General features: G+C 47.5%; 1 protein-coding gene across 1 annotated transcript in view; it reads right to left on the reverse strand.

Annotated features, from left to right (window-relative positions):
- Positions 1-4732: 4732 nt before the first annotated feature.
- The window catches only part of PROC (protein C, inactivator of coagulation factors Va and VIIIa), a 191671-nt gene continuing 177327 nt past the window's right edge, over positions 4733-19076 (reverse strand). Inside the window, exon 9 of the mRNA XM_069213759.1 lies at positions 4733-5637. Coding sequence (XP_069069860.1) covers positions 5063-5637 — 575 coding nt within the window. The 3' untranslated portion in view covers positions 4733-5062. The remainder of the gene's footprint in view (positions 5638-19076) is intronic.

The following is a 19076-nucleotide window of genomic DNA, read 5'->3' on the forward strand; positions in this document are numbered from 1 at the left end:
TATAGTTGATTGATTGTGTGGGAGTGGTGCGTGTATGTGTATCAGGTGTGTGTATTTCGAATTGTCCAATGTGGCTGTGTTTTGGTGCTGTGTGTGTATTTTGACCGCGGCGGTGTGTCCCGCCAATGGAATACCGCGTTTGAAAGACCGCCGCGTGGATTCGTGGGTCGTAATGGCATGGGCGTATTTCTGTTGGCGTGACGGTGGAGGTTTGGTCATCTCCAGTTTATCGCTGCCCGCTGATGTGGCGGGCTGCAGTGGAGGTTGGATTTTTGGAGGTTTGCCTGTTGTGGGTCAGAATGACCGTGGCGGCTTTCCGCGGCGGTGTTATGGCGGTCTTCTGACTGGCGGTAAGCGCCTTTTACCGCCGAGGTCAGAATGACCCCCATAATGTGCTACTGGTGAACATTGAGCAACTAATATGCGCAGTGGTGAAACACAAAGTCATTGGTCAAACAAAACTAACAGCATCACATAGGGCACCCCTGTTCTCCATTGAAGCCTATGTGTTTTGGGCACCTCTTTGACCTCTGCACCTGACCGGCCCTGAGCTGCTCCTGTGGTAACTTTGGGGTTGCCTTGAACCCCCAATGGTGGGCTACCTTGGACCCAACTTTGAACCCTGTAAGTGTTTTACTGACCTGTGAACTTAACATTTACTTACCTCCCCCAGGAACTGTTGATTTTTGCAGTGTCCACTTTTAAAATAGCTTATTGCCATTTTCGTCAAAACTGTACATGATATTGTTATTATTCAAAGTTCCTAGAATACCTGAGTGAAATACCTTTCACTTGAAGTATTACTTGTAAATCTTGAACATGTGGTTCTTAAAATAAACTAAGAAAATATATTTTTTCTATATAAAAACCTATTGGCCTGGAGTAAGTCTTTGAGTGTGTGTTCCTCATTTATTGCCTGTGTGGGTACAACAAATGCTTAACACTACCCTCTGATAAACCTACTGCTCGACCACACTACCACAAGATAGAGCATTAGAATTATCTCTTTTTACCACTATCTTACCTCTAAGGGGAACCCTTGGACTCTGTGTACTCTATTTCTTACTTTGAAATAGTATATACAGAGCCAACTTCCTACATACCTTATTCAACAAAGCAAGAACTTAGTCATTTGTCTATATGCATCAGATATTAGTGAACTCCTTAACTAACCTCGAATTAGCATTAGCATGTTGGGCTTCATGCAAAAACATTTAGTGAACACGAATTTAGAAAAACATATAAACTAAGGCCTCTATCAAAATTCAGCAGTTGTTACCTAGAAGGAAAAGGCAAACAGACAAATTTGCAATTTCCATCAGATAGTTATCTATCCAACGGTTCAGCAAACAGCGTCAGTCTTCGTCCTCAGGACATCAGTCGATTCACCATCAGCAAAGATAGGATGGGGCAAAATCTCAGCATAACATAGCTAAGGAATAGGAACTTCCCTCATATGGAGGAGAAGCAAGCATCGGGCAAGAAGGAGTAGAAGATGGTTTAAACTATCAGGAAAACTAAACAGCAAAGTCTCAAAGTATATGCCAAAATGGCAAAGAATGGCGAAGAATGGCTCAGCAGGAAGGGAATGGCTGATTTCTCCTCGGGTTTTGCGGTTATATCAAAACTGTCTAACAAGTCTCTAATTTCCCATTGGACAATATTTGGTGCATCGTTATCTCCATCCAATAGTCCAGTTTACGCTTCACCAGACTTTTCCACAAGTCACAGCTCTCATGTCGTTGATTGGACCAAGTTAATGACGTCTTCATCAATTGGAATATCAGGTAAGAAAAGTTACACTTTACGCTCTAGTTAGTGTCCCTATTGTTTTCTCCTACTACAGGCAGCCTTGCACCTGTTACGAATTACACTGTTGCATTCAGCAGGAATTTCTCCTTGAGCAAGTTCGGTCCCATGAGAAAGAATTTACTACGGCTACACACACATTTCTAGTTTCTGTAAAAGTACAACTTCGTGTCCTTCAGGAAAACAGCACATTGCACGTTAGAAAAATACAGTTTAATATGAGACCAGGCAGCTAGGCCCAGACCCTCGCTAACTAAGGCCTAGTAATTTAGTTAAGCAAGCTCCTAATTCATGACTCTACTTATAATATGCTAATACAAATTCAAACATTAGTACATAATTAGTTCATCATTAATAAGTTTCATTAGTCTTCGTATACATTGATAGCCACTCCTCATGGGCACATTTCAAGAGCGTGCATTATTTTCTACGTTAACATATTTTCTATGCAGCTTCATTACACAATATATTGCAAGCTTTTCATGTTAATATTTATTTTAAAAGACATACTCCAACACTGTCGACCACCTCCAGCAAATACAGCTGGGTGGGTAGTAGCTCCTACTACTCCAATGTGACTCTTGGACTTGGTCCCCGCTCTCCACAGGTCTTATTCTCCAGGAATCCACTGCTAGATTCTTGCAGTCTTGTCCGGGTGTCTTCTTTTCTTCTTTTCCTTCCTTTTGGGTGGTTTGAGGAAAGTTCAGTGATTTACTCCTGATTTCCTGGTCGTTGGGGGTACTGTGTTACTTACCTCCGTGGTGTTCTAGTACTCCCAGCTCCCCTCTACACATTCCACATACCTAGGTGGGGGTCCCTGTGTTCGCATTCAATTTTCAGTATATGGCCTGGGCTCCCTCTAGGGTCACTATTGTCTACCTGCATTTGCACTGTTTCTAACCTTTTTTATGCCTATTGCTGTTTACTAGTGTATATAATTACTGTATTACTTACATCCTATCGGAGGGTTGCCATTATAGTACTTTGTGGTATTGTGTGACCAAAAATAAAGTTTATTTTTGTACAACTGAGTGTTTTCTTTAATATGTGTAAGTGTTGTGTGACTACAGTGGTTTTGCATGAGCTTTCTATGTCTCCTAGATAAGCCTTGGCGGCTCATCCACACCTATCTCTAGAGGGCCTAGCTTCTAGACACTGCCTACACTTCACTAAGAGGGGCTACCTGGAACTGGTGTAAAGTGTAAGTACCTTGGGTACCGGCCACACACCAGCACTTCCAACAATTAACTGGGCTGGATTGGGGTAGCTTGGATTGGAGTGTGGTGGACTGGATTGTTATGGAGTGGACTGGATTGTAGTGGATTGGATTGGAGTGGGGCGAATTGGGTATGAGTTGGGTAAGGTGAGGTAGACTGGAGTGAGGAAGATTGTTGGTGACTGGAGTGGGTTGTTTGGGATTGGAGTACGGCAGGATGGAGTGGTGCACGTTGGAGTGGGGCAGGTTGTTTTGGATTGAAGTGGGGCAGGCTGTTTTGGATTGGAGTTGGGTAGATTGGAGCAGGGCACATTGTTTTGGATTGGAGTGGGGCAGATTGTTTTGGATTAGAATGGGTCAGATTGTTTTGAATTTAAATGGGGCAGATTAGAGTGGGATGGATTGGAGTGAGAGATTGCTTTGGATTGGACTGGGCAGACTGGAGTGGGGCAGATTGTTTTGGATTGGAGTGGGGCAGATGGTATTATGGTGGACTGGAGTGGGGTGGATTAAGTTGGTGTGGGGTGGATTGAAGTGGGATGATTTGGATTGGAGTGGGGCAGATTGGAGTGGGGCGGATGGGAGTGGGACAGATTGTTTGGATCGGAGTGGGGGAGTTTGTTTTGGATTGCAGTCGGACAGATTGTTTTGGATTAGAGTGCAGCAGATTGCAGTGGGGCAGATTGATGTGGATTGAAGTGGGGCTGATTGTTTGGTTTTGAATTGTAGCAGATTGGAGTGGAGTAGATGGGAGTGTGGCATTTTGTTTTTGATTGGAGTGGGGCCTATTGATTTGGATTGGAGTGGGGCAAATTGTTTTGGATTAGATTAGGGTGAATGGGAGTGGGGCAGATTAGATTGGATTTGGGATTTTTAGAGGGAGGTGGGTTGGGGTTGTACTGGATTGAGGTGAGTTGTTTGGACTGGAGTGGGGGGGGCTGCCGTGGGGTAAAGTGGGGTGGATTGTGGTAGATTGTGGTGGGGCGGATTGGAGTGGGGTGGAATAAATTGTACTGCACGATTATGTGTTAAAGCATAATTTCATAAATATTACATAATAAAGAAACAATTTTGCACTGTAATATTTTGAACAAGAAAATCTTTTGAGAAGAGCGCCCACAAGCAAAAACAAAATAAAACATGAGTGGAACGTGAGAAAAGACGACTTGGCAAAATAAATGAAAGTTAGATATAAAAAAGGAAACTTTACAATTTTGTTTGTCCTGCTGGGCACATTTTAGCCCATCACAACCCTTCTGTTTGCAGGGCACGAGAAATTAAAAAGAACAAAATAGTACCTCAATCCCGTCGTAAGCAGCAGAAGGGCACTGATTAAGTTAAATCAACCAGAGCTTGGTCCCTGCGTCACACAGAGGAACTCAAGTGAATGCATTACGAGGATGTAAATAAGAATGCCATGCGAGAAAACAAATGGTGAGCGACAGGCAGGCACAAAGCCCTTTACTGTACAGAGTCTCGTAAGCGAGACGCATGCACTAGTGCATGCACTTGTAAGCTCAACCCTAAAAAAAGGGAACCACCTGCTAAACCCCTCCTCCCCAGACAGTCAACACTACTACAAAGTCATACTGGTGGCAAGCTGTACGCCATATAAATGCCAATAACTTCAGATAAGATAATTAGTTTGTAGAACCGATCTTCCCATTAAAGATAACAACCACATCTTCACAAATAATATGTGCACTTCACAGGTTTATACGTTTATTATTTGTTTGTAGTTGACTACATTTGATCAGTAACTCAAGTCTTAAATGTTCTAATCGTTTTATTTATTTTTGTTTTTCAGAAGAGACAAAGCTTGGAGGGATCTGATACATTACCAAGTCCCACAATTTTCACCCAGGTGTGTAGTACCTAATTCATTTAAACCACCGTTCGGTGCAGGAGAACAAAGCAGGTCACAACACGAAAGATTTCATAATCTGCCTTGTAGTTATCCATTTAACATGCTAAACTTCACACTGACAAATTCCTCTGCTCTATTAATGGTAACCAATATTAGACGTCCTCCCATTTTCATGGCTGAATCTTGGGTGTGGTCTCTTTTGCATGTAGATGCTCGTTTACCCATTCCAGAAAATTACTGACTTTGGTATAGACGCCAAAGTTATCCAGCCTCCCACAGCCCTCACCCCAGCTCACAAGCCCCACCAGGAACCAAGTGTCCCCGAATTTTGTGACCATCGGACCTCCACTGTCCCCTTTGCAGGAATCTTGCCTCTCTCCCAGTTTCCCAGCACACATCATGCTGTCAGAAAGGGCATTTTGCATAGCATGCATGCATTCATTGCGCGGTGCTACAGGAATCTCAATGTAGTTTAGCACAGATGATCGATTCATGGCTTTCTCATCCTGGTTCCCCCAGCCGGTCACCACCATCTTTCTACCATCGATCATCAGCTCCTTCTCGGCCAGCTCCTTGCTGGGCAGACAGATGGGCAGTACAAACTTGTTGAAACTAGCAGGCTTAGTCAGATGGAGAAGGGCAATGTCATTATTAGAGTCCACTTTGCTGTAGTTTGCGTGGCTGATGATCTGGTCAACAAGAATTTGTTGCTCTGTGTTTTCCATCCACCGACGATCATATTCACCTATGAAAGAACAAGACAATGAGTGAAGATCTCTCTCCCTATGCAAAGTTCATCACACAACGCCAATCAAACAGAGCAACAGCCCAATGCAATGCAAAGCAAGAAAATGAAACACTGCACAATATAATCACTAGGCAAGACACTGAACGTGATTTGTCAAGATACTATTACACACCCCAGACCTCTGTCACTCTATCTTCCCTATATATATGTTTCAGTGTTCATGCCTGAGCCATGTGACTGAGGAGGGGTACTGACGGCTGATTACAAGGTGCATAGTGTTTGGAGATCCTCGTGGGAAACTGACTTTGTCTATCCTCCAAGAAAGGAGGATGAAAATGGTCATACTGTAACAGATTTCTGGATAAGTGACAATGAGCCACTGGTGATTGATTGGCTGACAGTAAGTGCAATATGTTGAATTTCCCAGTAACCGGAGAACTTACAGCAGGTCTAAAAAGTTAGAGGAGTGCACTGCCTGAAGAGTAGCAGGGTGGGACCACTGTCCTGCCAAGCTGGCATGTGTAGTAAAGAAAAGACAGTTTACCCAAAATAGCTACACAGTACAAATAATCAACAGGGTTACCCCTGGGAGCAGTACTCTAATATTAAAACAATAATAAATCACATAAAATCAAATAACAAGACCACAACAGAACCGAGAAAATAAAAAATGGAGGTCACCAAAAGTATTCCGGCAACACAGATTAACTTATTTTAAACATGTTTACACAAGAATATGATAAAAAAAAAGCTTCACAAAAAAGTGCAAGGAAATATTTTCATTAATTACATAGAACAAATCTTATAGACGAAATGCCAGTGTTGGCCCCTCTGACAGCAACCTAAGTGAGCCACAAAAGGACGAGACACAAAATAGATCTTGAAACCATTCTAGTTTAAAAAATTGTGAAAACGTCAACTTTTCAGTCCATTCTATAGTTTAAACGAGACCATCATCAGGACTGTGTAACCACGGCATTACTATTAAAACAAGCATTTGCAATGCAACAGGTCTCACATTTGCTTGAGTTAGAGCTACTGGCATTGTAACTGCATAACTGGACTTTTCTTGTTACATACATTGATCAACCCTGCCAAATAATTTGGTCCTCTCTGCCACATAATTCTAGTGGCCCTGCACTTCCATTTACCTTCTTCATCTATCTGCAGCAAAAAATGAAAATATTGCCATTATTTATTATATTTTTATATTATTATTTTGGGATCCCCCCAATCTAATGCAGGACCTAGGGATGACGTAGACAGAAAGCAGGTTGTGCTTCTGAATGCAGTGAATATTGTAGTATCTTGATTGTAATGCTCAGAACAGCCCCTAGAGGATACCATAATAAAATAGCATCTGTAAGACACATAACCATACAGTCATCCCCTAGAGAGCATAACCCCATGAAAACAGAAAAGCAGAAAGTAATGCAGTGCAACCATGTATGTAGCGCATAGAGGGCGTAATGCATTACACATTTTCAGGCATAGCAGGCTTACTAGAATAATATTATGAACAAGGCCCTTAAAACACAAACTAAAACCAGCTGTAAAACAGAAGTTCCAACCTTGAGATCTTAAAAAGGCACTGAATTTTAGGAGAGGTTACTATTTTGGGGGGCCCCTAACCTAGACAGAAAGAATACATTGTGCTGAACAGTTTAAATGGGTATTAGTGCACTACCTCATGGACAGGTACATCAGACATTCCTACAATGCATGGAGATTTTTTTGCATACAAGCTTAGAAAGGTCAAAAACAAGTCCGTCCCTTGTCCTGCCCTTAAGCCCACCCCAAACTCCACCCCAGTACACCGCTCCTTTTGATGAGTACCTGCACTTCTTTTTTCCCCATATAAACCACTGGTCCAGCGGTTGTCCAGAAGGCCAGGATCATTCTAGATTTTCAGGTTGAGGACTGATGGTGTGCACGATGCCCAATTAGATTGATCATATGCAAATGTATTCCATTCAGTTGTTGCAAAAATTTGTACTGGATCCAGCTGTTGAGTACCAACCTTGCACACCCCTAACTTACTAAATCAAACTTTCCAGGTAGTGCCTCTCCCACATCCACAGACAGCCTTCAAGATGACACCTTTTGACCACCCTTGGCTCAATATTACAGCTGCAAGTACCTCAGGGGGGACATACTCTGGGAGAGAGATCTTTCCAGGAGAGTCTACACTCCAGATGGAAGTTCCTAGTTCCATCTCCTAGTCTTGCCTGTGTTGTGTTGTATACGCCTTTGTGATCTTCTTTTATATCAACCTCTGCATTTTTGTATTTGAAGAATGATACCCATGCTTAGTCTATGAATCTTCCTAAATCTAATGACAATTCTTTTACATCTAATGACAGATCTTTAGATGAGGAAACGCTCTGTTCCTTCAAGCACTGAACATTGGGAGAAACCAAAGGAAAAATCTAAGTCGCTTTAGTTTATCAATCAATATTGAGGACGGGAGACTTTGAGCCAGAAAGAAAGGTCACATATCTGCCAGAGCAGTGGATGGATGCACTCTGCTGGCCTGGCAGAAGACTGCCATATTTACAGATCTCCACATGACATGCAGAGATCTCCCCTGCTAAGGCTCCATCGCAGTGGCTCCACTGAAGGTACTGAAACTTTGCTCAGTGGAAGCCAAATTCTGCAATGGTTTTTAGTTCTCAAAAACAAACTTCCAAAGCAGGAGTTTCATATTGAAAATATACAAGTAATGTCCCCGACAAGCTTGAAGTTTACTCCATGTGAGTGACGGTCATTATTTGGGTTTCCTCTTACAAATCACCCGGATATCCCTGGTGGGGCCCGAAAAGTAAATAAAAAAGTATATCACAACATCTGCCCTAATTGTAGGGGATGGTTTTGAGGTACTATGGTACCATGGGGAACAGGGCCAAGACTGATTTGCATATGGCTGGGTTCAAACTGGAACGGCATGGCACGCAAAAAAACAGATGGATTAAACCCAGATCTGTGACTGGGGGTGAATGTCTGATTCATTCCACATTCTGTCCATCATCTGTTCTTTCTACAAACAAGTTAAGCATAGAATAAAATGCATATTTAATAATAAGTAATATATACATTTGTTAGGCAGACCACAAGAATATCTATACATTTCACAAACTGTAGTTATTATACGTATTTGTACAAATAAATACACATATCTAGATTCTTACATGTAATCAAATTATAAATGTTTACATACACAGGGATATTCTGTACAACAGTGTTTGAGTATTGTAGTTATGTAGGAAAGAGACAACTCTTGAGTAGTCTTCTGAAGTTAAGATAGTTATCCATGGATCTTATCTTTGAGGGTAATGAATCCATAGTTTGGTTGCTTCAACAGAGAAAGATGTACCACCTATGGTCTTTTTCTTGTATGGTGGGGTTTAGAGGTGAGGTGCCAATCTTGAGTGGAGTTTCCTTTGTTGAATGTATATGATGATTTTATTCCTGATGTAAAGTGGTCCTGTTCCATGTTTGCTTTGTGTGTGATACAGAGCAACTTGAAGGCAGATCTTTTGGCAACCAGTAAATAATGTAGGGCTCTCAAGGCAGGGGAGATGTGGGCTTGTGGTTTTATATTTAGGAGTCTGGCAAAAGAGTTCTGAATCCCTTGTAGTCTTTTCATAGTTGATAGAGAGGATCTATGGTAAAGGCCATTGGCATAATCAAGTTTAGACAATACAAGAGAGATAGTAGCCTGGACCTTGTGTGGAAATCCCAGGTGGGGAAAGATGCGTCACAGAGTCCACTTGGGCATTCATTATTAACTTGGAGTCCATGATAATTCCAAGTTGCTTACTTCGAGGGGGAGGGTGGGGGAGAACTCTAGGGAGGGCGAGGGGGGGCAGGGGAGACCCCTATCAGTGCCAGGGAAGGAATTTCCTGGCACTGATAGTGCCTACCGCCATGGTTTTTGTGGCCGTACGCTTGCAACGAAATCCATGGCGGTAGGCAGGGTCATAATCCAGAGGGTGGGATTGTGACAGTCGCCTGGCTGGATAGCGAAGTCTCCAGCCCAGCGGCCATTACCACCCTGGCGGACGGAGTGGTACATTGGCGGTTTGGTTCAAGCCAAACCGGCAATGTTATAATTTGGAAAATGCTACCACCAGCCTGTTGGCAGTACCTTTCTCCAAATTACCACCGACCGCCAGGGTCATAATGAGGGCCTATATCTCATTTTGGTATAGTATATACAGAGCCTACACTCTGCTTGCAACATTGTTTCCACGGCTCCTTCCAGCTTCTGTAACATTTACCCAGCTGTGCATCCTCTGAGGGCAGCAAGTCTTCCGTCTTCATGAGAAGGAAGAAGGAATCTCCCTTGGAGTGAAGGAGTCACTCACCTGCATTTGCAGGCACCAACTGCAACGATGACCAGCTGCATGGATCTCCTCTCATCCTGAGCTGTGCGGATCCTGCCTCACAGGTGGTGGTCCAGAGTAGTCCACTTGGTCCTCTCTTCCATCTGTCCAATTTTGGTGGAGGTAAGCCCTTGCCTTCCCACGCAGGACAGTACCCCCGTGCACCAGGTCTCTTGTAGCTACCAAGGCTTGTTGGGATCTTCAGGCTCTGTGTAGCCCCAGCCTCCAGCACTCCTTCTGGTGATGCACAGCCCTCTGCATGCTTCTCCTGCGACGTGGGACCCTTATCCAGTTGTGCTGTGTAGGCTCCTCTGTGACTCCTGTTTCCCTGTTCCAACAGGTCTCCTGTGGGGCTGCCTTTTCTTCTGTGGACTCTCTGCCCTGCTGATTGTCACCCTAAGACTCCCTGGTGGGTTGAGTCCTCCTGGACCATGCTGATCCCTGGCAGCTCCTCTTTTGCTTCTGCCTTTGCCAAGGCTTGTTGATGGCTTTTCCACACCACTGACCGACTGCAATCATCCATCCGGCGTGGAATGTAGACTGCATCCTCCAGGAACTCTTCAGCTGCTCCAGGGCTGCATGCCTGACCATCTTCGTCCTACTGTCAACCAACTCCTGCAACCACAGTTGGGTGGGTAGTGGATCCTGCCCCCACTTGACTCTTCTTTGACTTCTGGACTTGGTCCCCTTCTTCAGCAGGTCTTCCTCTTCAGGAATCCACTGATGGTTTCTTGCAGTCTTGTCTGGGTGTTGCATTTTCTTCTTTTTCTTTCTTTTAGGTGGTTGGGGGAAAATCCAGTAACTTATTCCTTTCTTCCTGGTCGCTGGGGACACTGTGGTACTTACATTTGGGGTTTCCTAGTTCCCCCAGCTCCCCTCTACACATTCCACTTACCTAGTTGGGGGTCCTGCATTTGCATTCCATTTTTTTAGCATATGGTTTGGGCTCCCCCTAGGGCCAGTATTGTCCATTGCTATTGCTCTCTTCTCTACTGCTTTTCATGCCTATTTCTGATTACTAGTGTACATACCAAGTGTGTTACTTGCCTCCTATTGGAGGGTTGCCTCTCTAGTACTTTTTTAGTAATTGTGTCACTAAAGCAAAGAACAATTATTTTTGTAATGTTGAGTTTTTTCTTTCATCTGTGTAAATGCCCTGTGCATACAGTGGTATTGCATGAGCTTTTCATGTCTCCAAGATAAGCCTTGGCTGCTCATCCACAGCTACCTCTAGAGAGCCTGGCTTCTAGACACTGCCTACACTACACTAACAGCGGATACCTGGACCTGGTATAAAGTGTAAGTATCTTAGGTACCCACAACACACCAGACCAGCTTCCTACAAGAGTTTATTTAGTGAAGGCAGGCCATAATGTTGGGTTAGTGCCCTAAAGTTGTGAAAGTGCCTAATACATTATGATATCAATTGGTAGACAATGGATGCTTTACTGATTCATATATTAGTACACAAATGCTATGCATCAGCATGATGAATTAGTTTAAGTGGGCATAAAAATAAAGGGACTGTATAGCAATGGCTAAGTATTTCCCCATGCTCACTGTATCATTGGAACCAAGCTGCACTTGATTGCAGAGGCCTAACTAAACAAAAACTGACTTGCTTGTATTGTGGCTTCGACAAGACCTAACTTGACAGTTCGGGCTGGACTGTTTGCACTGCAGCAAGATCAGGGCTAATTTATATATCGATGGGTCTAATCTAAGGTGACATGGTGAGCAAGAAAATGATGGATAGGGATGTGGGAGTGGCTAAGATTAATTAAATGATTACATCCATCACTTTGTACTTTTTATCAAAAACACTTTTGATAGACAGCACAGGTACTCCCGCCCATTAGGGAGAGCTAATACTTGGTAAAAAAAAGATAAATGATATATCATAATTAGGAGAAGACAGAAAGGAACCAATATTGTGTTATGAGGTGAGTAACCAGGTAGCACCAATGTTGCCAGGAATACGTTGCGGTCAGTTCACACATCCTGTGCGAGAATGAAGAGTGGCAGCAAGGATGACTAAGGGTAGAGCACATATATGTGATACTAATTGGATCCTTTGCGTTCCATTTTGAATGCCCCTGGCCTGTTCCTGTACACAAGATGGTGGTGACCTTGTTTTTCCAGAGAGTGGAAGTGTATTGCTGGCATTCCAGAATTCCCTGCAACTGACCCTCTATGGGTGACCATCCCCAGCTGCGCACAACCTTCAGCCTTGCACACCAGGCGTTGGACTTACACCTGACTTGGTGGGTCATTACAACCCTGGCGGACGATGTTAAAGCTGCGGTAATACCGCAAACAGGCCGGCGGACAAAAAAAGGGAATTATGACCGTGGAGGAAACCGCCAACATAGACAGCCACCTTAACACTCCGACCACCGCGGCGGTACAGACAAGCAGCGCAGCGGTCACCGCCAACAGACAGGCGGAAGACAATGTACCGCCCACAGTATCACAACCCGCCAATCCGCCACCTTTTCCGGGGCGGATTCACCGTGGATAAAAACACGGCGGAAACAGCCATTTCAAAGGGAAAACGCTCACCTCTACACACTCCACGAGGAAGGAGGGCACCATGGAGCCGGAACTACAAATACTCCCTGCTCTTGTCTTCCTGCTCCTCTACAAACACCAGCAATGTAGGCGCCGAAGACAACGGTGAGTACTGCACCTAGGACATAGGGGAGGGGGGAGGCAAAAGTCACGGACACACACCCGCAACACCCCCACCCCCAACCCGACCCTCACCCACTACAACACACACACCAATGCATTTCCAAACAGCACAGTAACAACCCACAACCCCCCCGGATGAATGCAAAGACAAAAGGAAATCAGTTCAAACTTTGTAATGTATCAAAATACAGTAACCAAATATATACAGATATATATATAAACATTCTAAAAATCATACATCACGATTAGTACTGCAGGTATGCACATATCAATGTCCGTGGACCACTGGGCCCACAATGTATGGGCGTGGCCCACACTAGATACCTGTCCACAAACGGAGAGAACACTGCAGGGGCATCAGATAGAAATACAACAGGCACCTCAGGGGGAAGGGAAAGGGGGGGCACCTCAGCCGGATTACAGCACCATGCCAGATCCACGACGGGGCTCCATGCCCATTGATGTATCCTAGGGAGTGCAAAGCCATAGTCTCTCAAGTCTCTCCAGTGGGTGGTTTGCCCACTGTACCATCCTGGGGAGTGCAAAGCCACAGTCTCTCAAGCCTCTACAGTGGGTGGTTTGCCCACTGTACCATCCTGGGGAGTGCAAAGCCACAGTCTCTCAAGTCTCTACAGTGGGTGGTTTGCCCACTGTACCATCCTGGGGAGTGCAAAGCCACAGTCTCACAAGTCTCTACAGTGGGTGGTTTGCCCACTGTACCATCCTGGCGAGTGCAAAGCCACAGTCTCTCAAGTCTCTACAGTGTGTGTGTTGCCCACTGTACCATCCTGGGGAGTGAAAAGCCACAGTCTCTCAAGTCTCACAAGTGGGTGGTTTGCCCACTGCTTTATCCTGGGGAGTGCAAAGCCACAGTCTCTCAAGTGGATAACAGTCTCCACTGATTCTGGAGGGGGACTGGTGCCCAGAGTGCTTCATTCTGTGCAGGACAGACGGAGTGGATGCAGGTCTCCACTGGTTCTGGAGGGGGACTGGTGCCCAGAGTGCATCAAGCTCCCCGTGAGGGTCCCAGTTCCGTCACTGTCCCAGCTGCACATGGGCTAACGATGCTTGATTTGGTGTCCTTTGCCCTGTTCAGCGGTGCTTGACTTTGCTGTCTCTGACCTGTTCAGCGGTGCTTTGCCCTGTTCAGCAGTCTTCACCCTGTTCAGCGGTGCATTGCCATGGCAGTCATTGCCCTGTTCAGCGGTGCTTTGCCCTGTTCATCGGTCTTCACCATGGCGGTCTTTGCCCTGTTCAGCGGTGCTTTGCCCTGTTCAGCGGTCTTCATCATGGCGGTCTTTTCCCTGTTCAGCGGTGCTTGACTTTGCTGTCTCTGACCTGTGCAGCGGTGTGTGGCATGACGGTCCCTCAGTTCCCAGCGGGGCTATGGCTGCCGGGGCCCTCCAGGGCACTGACGCTGGCGGTGGTCTCCGGACCAGTGATGATACTGCTGCCCTCCAGGGCACTGACTCTGGCAGTGGTCTCCGGACCAGTGATGATACTGCTGCCCTCCAGGGCACTGACTCTGGCGGTGGTCTCCGGACCAGTGACGATACTGCTGGCGGTGGCGTCCCGGCCGGCGGGGAGGATGGCGGCCTTCTCCGCCGTGCTGCTCTTACCAGACCTTGGAGACCTCTTCTGGCCTTTCACCACCTTTGGAGGAGCCACAGCTGACTCAGCACTCCCCCCGGGACCCTTGTGAGCTGTTTTGCCGGCAGGAGGTTCTCACCCTCTCCAGCGGGGCACTTTCCAACTTAAGGTGCTTTACAGGGGGTGGACTGGCAGTGCTTTGGCTCCGTGTCACACTGTCTGCCCTGGTGGCCGGTGCACTCCACAGACCTTTAACACGCACCACTGGTACCAGACTTTTTTTGGCTGAGGTGCTACTACGGGACCTATGAATTGGAGGGGTGGGGGTGGTGGGAAAGAGGTCAACGTTGCTCAGGAAAACTTTCTGACGAACACTGGGATGGGTAGCTGGACGGGGTCTGGGAGTGGAGGAAGAGGAGGTGGTTGTAGGAGGTGTAACTCTAGGTGATTTGGGTGCAGGTGCAGGTACTGGAGGCTGTCGTGAGGTGGATGGATGTTGGGTGTGTTGGTGCCCGCGTTTGTGTACTTTGGGAGGGGGCGTCACAGACACACTGGGAATGGACACAGGGGAAGTGTAAATGGTAGTGGGGGTGGTGAGTGCAGGTGAACGGGGTGTGGTGCTGGGTGTTCTGGTGCGAGTCTTAGTGCCTGTAGATGTAGTGCATGCAGGTGAGAGTGTAGATGACACTGGGAGGGAGGAGGGAGACGACGAGGAGGGGGACACAGTCGAGGCAGTGGCTGTTGCTGTGTCTGTATGTGGGTGATGCTTGTGTGAGTGCCTGTTGGATGTGTGGTGCCTATAATTGCCTGAGCTACTTTTGTGTGTTGAGGTGTGTGCATGCTTGTCTGATGGTGTGGTTGGGATAGGCTGTGGTACAGGGGATTGGGTCTGGGTGGAGGAAGTTGGAGGGGGGAGGCTAGACACAGGGACAATGGCTGCCATCAGTGCTGAGGCCAGAGATTGCAGGGTTCGATGATGGGCAGCCTGACCAGAATGAATGCCCTCCAGGAATGTATTAGTGTGTTCCAACTCCCTTTCTACACCCTGGATAGCATTCACAATGGTAGACTGCCCAACAGTGAGTGACCTGAGGAGGTCAATGGCCTCCTCACTGAGGGCAGCAGGGGTGACAGGGGCTGAGGTGCCTGGGGCGAAGGTGATGCCAACCCTCCTGGGTGAGCGGGCACAGAGCGAAGGCTGAGGGGCTGCTGGGAGGGCGGTGCTGGTAGGGAGGGTGGCGGCTGTACCTGTAGAAGTGGGGGGCACAGATGGTGCCGCCACCACAAGGGAGCTCTCATCGGCAGACGAGTCCGGGTCGCTGGTTGCTGATCCGGTGACCGACGTGAAGCTCCCCTCGCCCTCCGTCCCACTGGTGTATTCAGAGTCTGTGGTGTGGCCCGCCATGGCCATATAGGGATGCAGCTCCCTCGTGCTCCGGTGCCACTGTACCTCCGCCTGATGATGCTGATGCACAAAAGAACAGGGAGAGCACAAAAAGGGGGGGGGGGGGCGACAGAAGAAAGACAGGTTGAGTGCATGGCTTACCGCTACTGTTGGCGGACAATACAGACACAGCAGCCCCCTGCACTACGCTGTGCTCTTGGCCTCTACAGATGCAAATTCTGGGATATGGCCTACATGGCTATAAGTGTCATCTGTCCACATAGATGACACAGGGGCATGTATACCTGTACTTGGCACTCTACAGAGGTGGGGTGGGGGGCCACAGGGCCATGCCTTACGAAGGGGTCTAGCCTACGGAACTCGCCCTGGCCTAGGGAAACCCACAGCCCTCCTCCCCCACCCAGACACCTCCACTGCGCGCAAAGTCCGCAGAATGAGAGTGTACTCACCCCCTTGTGTCTGCTGTGATGCCCTCAAGCACCCATCCAACTCAGGGTAGGCCCCCGCCAGGATCCGGAACATCAGGGGGGTCATGGTGCGACGGGCACCCCTCCCACGTTGGGAGGCCATCCCCAGCTGAGCCTCCGCCGTCTTCTTGCTCCAGCGGCGCATGTCCTCCCATCTTTAACGGCAGTGGGTGCCCCCTCTGTGGTGGACCCCCAGGGTCCGGACGTCCTTGGCGATGGCACGGCAAATGTCCTTCTTCTTGTGGGCGCTGACCTACATGACATGTACAGGGGAAGAAGAGAAGTCATTACCAACTGCAGCGTCGAAGTGAGTGGCCCCCATCACTACCCTTGCCATGTGGCACATGCATGCACAGTCCTTCATGGTCGCAGAACTCTGTCTCCTTCCTACTGACGTCCAGCCCTCTCCACCGAGCATAGCCCATACAACGTGCTCCCTGTGTACTTACCTGTTGGTCTGGAGGACCGTAGAGTAGCGATTACTGGGGGAGGACCCCGTCCACGAGCTTCTCCAACTCCTGAGCAGTGAAGGCAGGGGCCCTTTCCCCAGACGCAGCAGCCATTGTCTCTTCCAGACCGAGGTCACAGCAGCACTTGCAGTGTAGGTCCTCTCCTGTCGAAGATCAGGTATCGAGTGATTTAACACAGTGAATCCCAACCTTTTTATCGCCGCGGACCGGTAAATGTTTGATAATTTTTCCGTGGCCCGCTTGTTTTGATTTAATAATTTTAATTTAATTGTATTTAAACATGCCTTCAAGATTTGAAGACCTCGGGCGGCCCGGTGCCGATTGATCCGCGGACAGGCACTGGTCCGCGGCCCGGGGTTTGGGGAACACTGATTTAACAGATAGAAAATGGCGGTCACGTCCGCAGCGGTGACGTCCGCGGTGGTGCGTATCATCACCGTCGGTGCAATTCATCATTGGCTCCTGGGACCCATAGGGTCCAATGTTAACCAATGCAGCATTGCGCTGCGGTCTACGACCGCCTACCGCGACGGTGTACAACGCCAGTGCAGTTACCTCACATCCCATTGTCCCACTTTAGAGGTCAGGCATTCGCCATGTCAGGGGCCCACATGGCTTCATTTACTACTGCGTAACACATACCTAGGCCTACACTCAACATACATACAGGAAGAGTTTTGTATTTGGTGTCGTGTTCTGTGTAGCTGTGGGTACATACCTGAGAATTTGTTGACTCTGTGGTCGCTGTTGTCCTTCCTAGGCACCGTCAACTGGGACATTTGAGGAGATGGCAGAATCTTCCGATGTACCAACCGCTGGTGGACCTGTTAACAATGGAGGAGCGACATTTGATCATCACCTACAGGTTTGACCGTGCCACAATCCAGGAACTGTGTACCCAGTTGGAGCCAGACCTGATCTCACCAATCCGCCATCCCACAGGGATCCTCCCTCAGGTGCAGGTGCTATCAGTGCTCCATTTCCTTGCAAGTGGATCATTTCAAACAACAGTGGCCATGGCATCAGGGATGTCCCAGCCTATGTTTTCCAATGTGTTGTCCAGAGTGTTGTCTGCCCTGCTGAAACACGTGAGGAGCTACATCGTTTTCCCTCAGGTGGAGGATTTGGCTACAGTTAAAGGTGACTTCTATGCCCTGGGACATATCCCCAACATCATAGGTGCTATTGATGGGACCCATGTAGCTCTGGTCCCCCCCCCGCAGGAGTGAACAGGTGTACAGGAACCAGAAGAGTTCTCATTCCATGAATGTACAGATGGTATGATTGGCACACCAGTACATCTCGCAGGTAAATGCTATGTTCCCTGGTTCAGTGCATGACGCCTACATCCTGAGGAATAGCAGCATCCCTTATGTGATGGGTCAACTCCAGAGGCACCGTGTGTGGCTATTAGGGAACTCTGGTTACCCCAACCTGTCATGGCTATTGACCTCAGTGAGGAATCCCAGGACCAGAGCAGAGGAACGCTACAATGAGGCCCATGGGCGGACTAGGAGGGTGATCGAACGCACCTTCGGCCTCCTGAAGGCCAGGTTCAGGTGCCTCCATATGACAGGTGGTTCCCTATTCTACTCACCAAGGAAGGTGTGCCAGATCATCATCGCCTGCTCGATGCTTCACAATCTTGCTTTGCGACGCCAGGTGCCTTTTCTGCAGGAGGATGGTCCAGATGACGGTGTTGTGGCTGCTGTGGAGCCTGTGGACAGTGATGAGGAGGAAGCTGAGGAAGAAGACATAGACAACAGGGAGTCAGTCATACAGCAATATTTCCAGTGACACACAGGTGAGAACAATTTTTTTACTATTACATTCACTTTCACACTTCTACCTCTATCCTGTCTGTCAATTTGAAGACGTATTTGGTAACTGAGTTGTACATTTCCATTACGGTTTCACAGGTGTGGTTACCAACGTGTGTCATCTGCTTGCATCCTTCATGATGTGTGACATAGGTATGTTGGCATTACATTTGAAAACGCATTTTGTGACTGTCATAGCTAATACACATTATCAAAATCACAGACTGACTCCAGATTGTTTTGTGGTTCAAGGGTGTTTATTGAAGTGCTAATTATTGTAGGGGGTGGCAAAATGGTGATGGGTGATGGTGGAGGAATGTCCATGGCAGAGTCCAGTCTATTAGTCTCACAGGTGCACTGCCCATATGGGCATAGGAAGTGGAGCTGGGGCAGTTTAAGTATGGACAGGGTGACAAAGTAGGACAGTGAGATGACAATCAGGGTGGTCTCATTTCCTGGCGGGGGTCTTGCCATCTTTCTCTGTCCTATTCCTGGATCTCAGGGACCGCTTGCGGGGTGGTTCTCCATCTGCAGGGGGTGGGGTGCTGGTGTGGTGGTCCTGTGGCAGGGCGTCCTGTCCACTAGCGCCGGTGGAGGTGGTGGGC

Source organism: Pleurodeles waltl, chromosome 11 (genome assembly GCF_031143425.1).
Source record: "Pleurodeles waltl isolate 20211129_DDA chromosome 11, aPleWal1.hap1.20221129, whole genome shotgun sequence".
Classification (NCBI taxonomy): Eukaryota; Metazoa; Chordata; class Amphibia; order Caudata; family Salamandridae; genus Pleurodeles; species Pleurodeles waltl.